Here is a 10,845-nt window from a genome sequence, read left to right on the forward strand (position 1 = left end):
AAACTCCCTTCACAACAAACTACCTTCCTCGGCAAACTTCCTACAAGAGAACCTAGCCAACGTTGAAAATCGCGAACCACCCCCCTACATTATGAGTTGAATTTACCTTCAAGTTATTACACTGCACAGCAATATTCACAGCGTTCCAATACAACTTAGCTGTTCATTATATGGGCAATGTACTTCTGTTAGTTTAACCTTGTACAGTTTCAGTTGTATTCGTCAGGAAATATGAATATTTATTCTTCAATATATTCATATATTGAAAAATAAATAGTCACATTTGCTGATGTATATATATATATATGTATATATATAGATAGATAGATAGAGAGAGAGATACATACACACATACATACATACATACGTACCTATACATACTTTTAATACGGAAACGCAAGCAATGCGGAAACAAATAAACTGCTGGAATCTACAAAAGTACTTGAGTGTGCTTAAATTACCTTCTTAAACATCAAATATAATAGTAACATTATCAACAAATACAAATCAAAATCTAATAGAAAAAAAAGGACATCAAAAATACGTTTATCCAATACAAAATGAAAAACAAACTAGGATATCACAAATACAAAGTTTACTTGGCTAATACAAAATCAGAAAAAAGATGGCACCCAGACTATTGGTCCCTGGTAATACAGTAGTTTAATTTCATTTCTACGAACTACTAAAACTGCATCTGTCACGGGCGGTGATAAATTAGTTCCACAGACATGAAATACATCACATACTTTCGAATATGTACATGTTAACCACAGCTCATTCTAACAGCAAATTTGTGATCTTATCACACTGTGATGCAAGCAAGTTTCGTAGTCCGGAGAAGTGTTAGCTCTTTTGTTACTACTGTTAAGAGTTTGACACATCACATCATATCCGTCATGGAAAGATGAACCTTATCTATAAGAGGGAATAGGGGTTTCCAAAAAAAGATCAAGGTAAAACATGTACATGTACTACAAGGTCTATCCCAATGTAGGCACAATCAGCAAAACCTAAACCAAAATGTTGTTTAACGATAACAGCCGTGTCCTACAACCGTGCAGAAATTACTGTATTTATCTTTATCCTTTGAGATACGGTGGATATATCCGTGGCATCAGGCAATGAGGTATATGCCCTGAGTAGCTCGTAATGTCATTAGGCAGATCGGCCTTCAACTGTCTCCAGGTATCAGCAGGCCTGTCATACACATAAACCAGATATAAACTGTATTTGTCTTCTTCAATGTCTTTAGAATTAGTACAGCGCTGCCAGTCCCCTTTCTTGTCTGTAGTACAGCTTAACAAAATGTGCAGCTGGTTCTCCATTACAAAAAGATGGGAATAATTTCTACTTCCAATATCAAGGTTTCCTGGTTTCTGCCAGCCTTGCAGTTTCTGCCATTGGTCTGACTCTGTATCGTACACAATGATCTGATTAAAGTCCAAATCTGTCCAGAAAATCTCTGTTCCCATGGCAACGGCGGTGTTGATATCAGGAGGGGGTTCGGGTGAGCTCAGCTTGCACCAGCAGTTCTGGCTCGCGTCGTAGCGATGCACTTCTGTGCTTGTGATGAAATAGAGGTGTGAATTGCAGGACAATGCTGCACTGAAGTCGTATGTACAATAGTCAAGTTCCAGCTGTGAACACTCCATCCACATGTCCCTGTGTCGGATGTACTTTCTCATCCGCACCACATTTTCTTCCAGATTTTCAACAAGGTAGTATAAAGTCCGATCAACTTCAACAAGGCGCTCTTCAACCATATCGTTTTCCCATCTCCGCCACCGAGATACTGAAGAAATACCAGCAGGTTCCCACACATTCCTCACATGGCTGTACTTAAACAGGGACAACTTACGGGAATCCTCTAACTCGTTTGCAAGGATGCATATATCATTATCACTGGTGACTGTCAAGGCTTGGATTTCAGGTAGGTCCCCAGGTTCGTATCTGCACTTGATGTACTTGCCTTCGTGAGGGTTCATGAAAAGGAACTTGTCCGAACTGGAGAGAACAGAATACAATGAAAGCTGTCAATTCGAGTTTCACGACCTCACACTTTTGACAAATGATGTCAACCTTTTCGAGTGACATATAATAAAAATTTCTCCCAAAATCCAATCATTTTGAGGTTTTATCAAGCACCACATAAGAAATACCAATCCTGCCAAGCCCTCTTGAGTCACGCTGTTCACAAACACACACACACACACATACACAAACACATACACATACACAAACACACACACACAAGAGCTTCAGTATACCTATAGTAAGTGTCGGAATAAGGTGCATGTCGGAGTACTTTCATCAATGTGCATTGTAAGACCTCAAAATCAGGAATGGCGCATTGTGCAAGGATAGTTTACAACCTAGAAAGTTAAACAAAAGAGAAGTAGTACATACTCTCTATGGGACAGAAAAGCCATTTCTATGAACATCCCATGCCTCGGTTTCAGGGTGGGGTTCCCTTTCTGTACCACATTCCTGATGACCTCAGAACTCCCAGGATCCTCCCTGACCAGGGGGTGATCCAAGATGGCTGCCGTGTCATCTGAGGTCAGCAGGTTGAAGCGGACGTGAGGGAGGATGCTGGGTAGGTGGTGCTGTCTGTAGGGTACAAGATAAGGATGGGTAAAGGTGAAACGTCACCGTGTCAATACAATATGTTTATTTCATGTGAAAACAAGATGAAGATGTACGTCTCAATCACTGACACCCACCTGTCCTCCTTGCTGTGCTGCACCCATCTCACCACAGCCTCCCACACTGTTGTCTCCTCTTTAACATCCAGCTCATCGTGGCTGATGACCTCAGTCAGCTGATGCACACTCAGGCTGCAAAACTCCTCGCTGGAGGCAACCTGTGGAGGTTCAGAGTAGAGGTACTAGTACATATTTTTGTACTGTTTATTTTCAAACATATACAAAGTTTGTATGGGACAGATTTATTACTGCATTAAGGTTGTGCGGAACAGAATCACAGGTATGTAGTGAAATACTGTAATTCACTTTATCTTCACGGTACCAAATTTTCACGGTCTGAGAAAATTGAACTTGTTCTCGGAACTAAATGTTCACTGTCGAGGCAAGTGCGCATGAAAAAAGTCTGTGAATTATTTTTTATCGGTAATGATAAGTTCACGCTACAGTCGTCACCGTGAAAACCGTGAACATAACATTTACAGTGAAAAAATCAGGACTTACAGTATGGTCTTGTAAACACTGTAGTGTCAGACCATTCTTAATACTTTCCCTTTCTGTCAGCCAGAGTGTCCCATCAACCTTAGCAATCATGTTTATTTTATCTCATTGCCCAGTACAAACTCGTGCCACAAACACTTAAACTTACTCAATTAGATCTTAGCACTGAGAAGACTGTTTACAAAGCAATATCAGCTTTCAAACTTAATGGACAAATCATCATAGTATAATAAATTTTCAATGTACCTTGAGGGACAACAGCAAAGCTGGAACTTTTTCAAATGAATTATATGGACTAGCTCTAGCCATGGGAATTTTTTTCCCGTCGTTTGGAGAAGGACATGATCATATGATGAAAATGAGGAGATGTAGACAAGAAAACAGGGATTTCCGTCCACGGCGGTCAGTTGCTAGGGTATTCTTTCCCGTTGCTATGCGAGTTCGACAGAGTATCGGGTTACAAGAGGCCGACTATTTTCTAACCGTAAAATATTTGAAAATAAACAAAATGTTATGACAAGGAAAGTGTATTCAAAATAAGATGAAATTCGCAATTTTAGATAGTTTGAATCTTCCCGTTTGAATGGAGATAGTTGTTTTGTTTCGATTTTGCTTCCAAAGGCGAATATTTTCCGTTTCAAGGAAGGCCTTCAATTTGACCATACTCTTGATAAGATGGGCCGCAAGTGCCACGGCAAATTCTCGATTTTTATATTTTTCGTCATCTGAGAGGCAAATAAAACTTTTTGTTTTTGGGATTTTTTAATTTTTGATTTTAAGCAAAGTTACAATCAAAAATATGCATTAAAATGGCATTTTTCGCACTTAATTACCAATAATTCAAAATCGAAGGCATTTTAAAAAAATCCCAAAAACAGAAATCTCGGGAAAACCGTTGCGGTCATTTTGAGCTGTCAATGAGTTAAGTTGGACTCTTCTTGGTGGAGATCTTAAACGATGTTTACACGCATGTCATGCCGCGCGGAGAGCGGGAGGGTGTAATTGATACCGGCGTAAACAACACTTATGATATTCAAGGTCACCAACAAAAACGCCAGTAGCTTTGTTACATATTACAGGTCCGCAACAGAGTGAAAGCATAGATGTACTGTCCAGAAAATTGTTGTATTGGTTAAAAACTATGTTTTTTGCCTGATTCAAGTTAGTTGGTGGGAAAAAGCCAGAAAGCACGGTTTTACCTGCAATGACCGCAGATGACCTAAATAGAACACGGGTTCGGTTCGAACTACGTCAGATCGAACATCATGGAAGAAGGTTCGAATTCGACTAGACATGGGAAGTTTTGAGCCCGTATTTGACCACCGTGGTCCATGAAATTTAATTATAAATATCTGTTTTGCAGATATATCCATCCAAGTGTGCATGTCATGTTAGGCACAATATAAGAGCGCTATTTGGGACATTTGCCTAACTAATTATAAAGACTGACCTCAGTAAAGTGCCTAACAATCCACTGCTGACAACGACTCCGGACAATATCCTGGGAATAGACATCAGCAAACTTGTACAGGTCCACACAGGTGGAGCGCTCCACTTTCATGTTTTTCACCATGTACTTGCTGCAGGTGTCTCTCACATAGTCCAGTTGGAGGAGGTCGGCTGCCTGGTACAGGGGCTGCACTTTGTCCAGGGACACATGGAGGGTTCCCGAGTAGATGTAACTCAGGATCTCCCCAAACATGTCTGCATCCAAACCCTGCAAAATTATATGATGGTCCAAACATTTACCACAATAAGTTATCATTATCAGTGTAACATTAGTGGGGAAATACATCACAATTGATTATAAAAAGGACAATTTTTCATCTCCCAACACCTCCAGCGTTACAAGACTGTTAAAATCCCTAGGATGAAAAACCTTAGAGAAACACAGAAGGATTGCATGGGTTGGAATGCTATACAAAATCCAACATGGATCAGCACAGTGTCCTTTTATTATGATTCAAGGAGCAGGTTAGTCGACCACATCGGATCCGGAGTTGGTGACTCTACAATTTAAATCACCCGAATGGAGGTGTGGCGCTCCACGTTCGTATTAGCCATCGAAAGGGTATGAACCTTGATTCATACTGTCTATGAAAAGAAAACTTGATAGAAAGATGTTAATGATATTTTCAGATAATTTTATTTTATTTATTTATTTATTTATTGATCTTTAGGGTAGTCCCTTCAGTTAACGTAGTAACTGATTTCCAAGGGAGCCCTAATTAGATAGAGCCGAGGTGTTGTTTTTTTGTAATGGTTTTGTTAGTTGGGCATTCACAAATATCAGTGTATTCAGTCCGTTGCACATGAAATCATCAGCTGGACTGTTCTAGATACAGCCCTCTTCATGTGAGACAAGAAGTACATACTACAGTCACGCTTTTACTGTCAAAAGAAAGCCAAAATATCATACAATTAAATTCTTACTTCTGTGTACTTAAATTCATCACTTACTTCTGAAGAGAGCAAAATTTAAAAAAGCATACCAAGTTAGGCACACTGTCCAGCGTAGCACAAAATTGAAAGGTTACATACCAAAAATGTCTCAGTGTCTGCCGCTTGTAACACACAGCGCAAAAGGCTCATGAACCAAATGAATGCTTTTGTTATTCAAGTATGTTGTTCAAAATGAATGTTGTCAAAAATCAATTCATGAAAACTTTAATTAATTCACCAACCACTCATCTCAGGCAACTAGCAATGGAGCGCCAACGCGAGAAAAAAGCGTGCCATGTTAGGGCACCTCCCGTTGACCTAATTGGGGAGGGGGGCATAGCAAGGGATACGTCAAGGGAAATTTAGTTAAAACATTGTTGGATTTGGTAAACAATGGATCTCATCTTATGTTCTCTAGGATGCGTAGCATCTTTGAAAGTTTCACTTCATTCTAACCACACGTCACGCCAACCTACCTGTAAAACAACCGTCTTCTGACGACTTTCCGCCATGTCACTTGTAAACATGGCCCTGAAGTAGGGGCTGGCCGCGGACAGAACAAGCCGATGGCAGGGAAACCGCCGGCCTTCGACTTCAAGGACGACATCCTGCAGTACCCCAGCCTTCTGTAAGTCACCCACAGTTCCAAAAAACCCTTGCAAGTAGCGCCAGTCTTGGTAGGAACAAGAAAGAACTGCGGTGGTACGGGATTCTTCTTGGCTTCCGGCAGCCATGTTGATGATGATGATAATGACGATAATGTCATGACCCCAAGTTGGGAGACAAGCACTGATGACCCAGATCATGTAGCAGTAAGAGTGCCAACATAACCTCTTGATATGGAAGGATGCCTACCATAAGATGTAAATTACCGATATCAAGGAGGTTGAAAGTGGAATTTCAACCTCCTTGCCAATATTGATATATATAACGGCTTACTTTGGCTACCTTGAATTCCACCACTAGGTGTCTTACAGTAAGAGTCAACTTTGTCTGGCTGCTATTGATTGCATTGTTTGGTATGCTATTTGGGACTTTAAATGTTTACTTCTTACATCTTACTAAAGCATTGGCAATAACAACTTTCTGCAAGGGAGCGATTATAAAAGTCAGCTTTTGAAAAATCAGTTTTGACACAGGTAATAATGAGCTTAGACATCATAGGTCAGAAAACATTTATTATACACATGTTAAGGTGGTACGTATCTCACTGCGCTTGGGAAACCGGTGTGGCACTGCGGGGTTCGAAAGATTACATAGATAATGAACGAAATTTCTTGCACTTTGCGTATTTTGCTTAATAAGTCATACTTTTAAGTATTACGCAATAACTAAATGATAAAAAGAAATCGGCGAAAATAACAGTCCAGTGAACAAAACCCACAGTGCCGCACCGGTGCTCCACGTGTTGTGAGATACCTTCTTTAGTTTGAGCTTCAATCTTATGGTAATATGATATGAGTCGCACTTCATTTGGTTACATGACATACCAGATAAAGTTCATAAGAAATTCACACCAGAAAGGACCACTGATCGAGTCTTTTTTGTCTTTCGCCGCGCTTCCGCGGCGAAAGGCAATCAGACTGATATTAGATTGCTGTCCGTCTGTCCGTCCGTCCGTCCGGGTCGACCATGCCATACCGTGCTAGCGAGATATTCTACCCTGCAGATTCGATGGTATTGCCAAAGGCCATGCAAGTACTAGTATGTATGACATACGTATCGGCCTGCCATGAATGTGCAGCTTGGTTTATACATGGCTTATTAGCAGGAATAAAGGACCTGCAATGTGCCCTGCACAACGTATTTGTAGACGTCTATTCAACCAAAGACCTCCGCGATTCAACTTGTACTATATCTGCAAGGTAAAGAGAAAACATTTAAGGTATCTTTACGTACGTGTATTCGATGGATATCAGTCACACTTCGTTTCTCTTAGTGAACGCGGCGCGTACGAAAGGGTCCAAACGTTGTGGTGTCTTTCCTCCCAGTAGGTAGGGGTAGGTCGGACCTTATGATTAGGCGGTCAAGAAACACTGGGCAAGTTCCAAGGACGTTATCGTCCTTGGCAAGTTCAGAGCATAACAACGTTACAATGCCAGCAGTTGAAGGAAATCTTCATCTCACAATCTGTCACTACCACACGGCAATATTGCAATGTAATTGTGGAATATAGCGTTTTTCGTGTGCGTAGAAATGAAAAAGAAATTTTCTTTGACACGGGTGGGCGCAAAGCATCATGGGGCAGCAAAGAAAGTAGATAGCGGGGAACCCCCTACAGCTGTAGGATCAACCAATCAGAGGTGCGTATTGCGATCACGTGCACGTCTTAGCTAGCTGCAAGCGTAAAAAATCCTGGAATTGGGCGGGCAGTCTTCAATCCCAGTGTCAAAGATATTTCCACGGCTTGCGGAGCTAGCGGCAATGCGAAAAAAATCCTCGGCTTGCGCTGAGGAACTGGGCGGGCAGTCTTCAGTCCCAATGCCGTCGACTGGACAGCGGCAAGCACGTCGCTAGCTCGTGAAACACACAATGACGTAATTGCTGTTTGTTTTACTAGGGGTGAAACCGTCATTTCACCATGTTTCACTCTTTTGTCACGTAGGTGCAATATTTGCTTTCACCCTTCCATATTTACATGGGAACAATGCGAATCCGGGTGACACATTTTCACCGTGTTTCACCAACATTCACCCATTATGTGCCATTTTCACCGTACGCCGTGTGGTAATGATCAAGGAGGTTAAAAAGAGATGGTAGTTGCAATGGAAAGAGATCCTAAAATCTTCCTAAACTTCAACCTACACAAGAACAGCATCGGCTGTCCCGACATAGTCAGGAGAAAAGCAAGGTAAGGGGTGGACACAATAAACTATACAGCAAAATATGACTCTTAGCAAGGAGGTTAACCTCGTTGCTTTTAGTCCTTCTTTAACCTCCTTGCTTTTAGTCTTCAGATGCGCCATATGCATGACGGGTAAAATGTTGATTTGTACCTGTTTTTACAGATTTCATGTTTTTAAGAAACTGACAAATGTCGTAAGTGTTGTCCAAAATTTAACATTATTTGGCGGATATCCACAGTATTTGTTGTAGCATTCTAAAGCTATGAAAACTTCATAACTAAATAAAATGATAACATGCTCTTGGCCACAAAAGAAGTGACCAACAGTAATTATATTGTCTGGCTATGTTACATTTGCTATTTGACCTGGAGTCCAAATTTCTGGAGAATCATTATTTGTTTGATTGTTTGGTTGTTTGGAGGTTTGGTTGTTGAACCTCATATTTAAAACAAGGAGAGTTTTCGGTTTTTACAGTGAGTAGGTTAGTTCCAGTGCCACAAAGCCTGTGTCTACATCGAACATGTGTCTAGTTGTAACATATTTTGATTACCCCACAACTCGCTCATTTTTGCATCCCCTTTCCTTACAGAGAGAGCATTAAGCAGGTAGCTAAGCTGTTGGTGCAGATCCATGCCTTGGACCACGCCCTGCAGGTCGCCAGAGAACACAGCCTCAAGGATCTCAAACAGATGGTTGTCGGGCGGTAGCACATGGTTACCACACAGGATACTATACATCCTTCAGAAACTTGGGAACATGGGCTTTCAAAAAACTTACCACCTGTAGCTTTTACACTGGTCAGCTTGTGGTCATCTCATATGGTAAAGGATATCTAGTCCATTGTATAGTAAGTCCTTTCATGAACTAGTGATATTGAGTAGCACAAACTTAGATGGGGGAGGGGAGGACCAGGTCGGATCAAAGAAATCTCCAATTGTTTCCATCTCATGTGAACTGGGTTGACAGACATGATGTAAGATTTTGGTGTAGAAATGGCCATTGTAACAAACCTATAATTACCGGTATGTAATTTTAGTACGCCTTATTCTTATAAAGGATTCATACCTTCTGTAACATCTGGAGTCTGTACATGTTCATAGTGTGTACTGGTGCAGTCTCTCTGCTAGCAGGTAGTGAAGAAATACAGTCAGAATATGATGTCCTTTCCACTTTTACATTGTACAACTCAAGTGATGGCTATCATGAGGAAATATCTGCCTTTGATCAACATTCATTGAACGGAAAAAAAGCATCCATCCTGAATCTTAGCACATTCTAATCGTGTTTGGTGAAGACTGGTGACAGTGTATAGATTGACTTGAGTAGGGAACTGTGAGCATTGTACATACAGGAAAGATGTGAAAGCTATATACAATGTATCTACTGAGTTTTGTGGAGGTCTACTGTCAAAAGAGTCAAATAAAACTTGATTTTTTTTTTTTTGCATACAAAAATCGTTACCGACTGAATTTGTCAGTTATTCTATTTATGAATCTCCTAAAGGCACAGCATCAAGTTCTCTGACGAGGTCTTTTTTAACCTCCTTGGTGTTATTAAACAGCCGTCGGGGTCTCGCTGGCGGCGTCTCGCGTCCTCCCCAGCCATGTGGAAATTTTGGAAGGTCGGTGACCGGAGAGAGCTCGCCCGGAACGTCGCATGTATAGACAACTACTTTTGTATAGTTGCATATGTTGGAACAAATAGCAATTTATTACAGGCCTGCGATAACAAAACCTACTAGTATATTGTTTTCGTTGGCGTCCATGGGCGCCACCATTTTGTCCCAAGGGAGTGTCGCATGTTGGGAAGGGGTGTCGCGATTTTGATGTGTTATTACGATGTTACAATTTTAGGACCATATATCCGTGCACAAAATAAAGCGCTTATATACCGACGCTTTCGATCAGTCCTCTGATCCTTCTCAAGTTGAAATGACCCAGAGCCTAAGTCACGATGGGAGAATACCTCTATGAACCCAGAGCCTAAGTCACGATGTGGAGAATTACCTCTATGAAATCCAGAATTGTGCAGAGATCTGACGTGGGGTGGGTGGCGGTTGCATGTGGAAAATTGCTTACTACCGTATATTCTCGAATAAAGTACGCACTTTTTTAACTTTTCAAAATTGAAAAGGTGCTACAAGTTGTTGCCAAAGTTGGGGTGCGTACTTTATTTGAGGTTACTGCACAGATAAATGGTAAGAAAAGCCTAAAATAAAGCAAGGTGGAGCTACACTTCTAGTAATGTTTCAAAACATACACATTGTTGTTGTCTTGAAGTTGTCTAAACATGAAACAAAGAAATCGTTTTAACATGATTTACATATTAACAGTGGCATTTGCATACAATCC

At 40.9% G+C, this 10,845-nt stretch overlaps 1 protein-coding gene across 1 annotated transcript; it reads right to left on the reverse strand.

Annotated features, from left to right (window-relative positions):
- Positions 1–364: 364 nt before the first annotated feature.
- LOC118424679 (kelch repeat and BTB domain-containing protein 8-like) lies at positions 365–4,940 on the reverse strand. Its single transcript, XM_035833337.1, has 4 exons — positions 4,657–4,940; positions 2,727–2,866; positions 2,410–2,613; positions 365–2,007 (listed from the first exon to the last, which is right to left on the reverse strand). Exons 1-4 carry the CDS (start codon positions 4,906–4,908, stop codon positions 1,083–1,085), a joined length of 1,521 nt encoding a protein of 506 aa, XP_035689230.1. The 5' UTR covers positions 4,909–4,940; the 3' UTR covers positions 365–1,082.
- Positions 4,941–10,845: the final 5,905 nt, after the last annotated feature.

Source organism: Branchiostoma floridae, chromosome 10 (genome assembly GCF_000003815.2).
Source record: "Branchiostoma floridae strain S238N-H82 chromosome 10, Bfl_VNyyK, whole genome shotgun sequence".
Lineage (NCBI taxonomy): Eukaryota > Metazoa > Chordata > Leptocardii > Amphioxiformes > Branchiostomatidae > Branchiostoma > Branchiostoma floridae.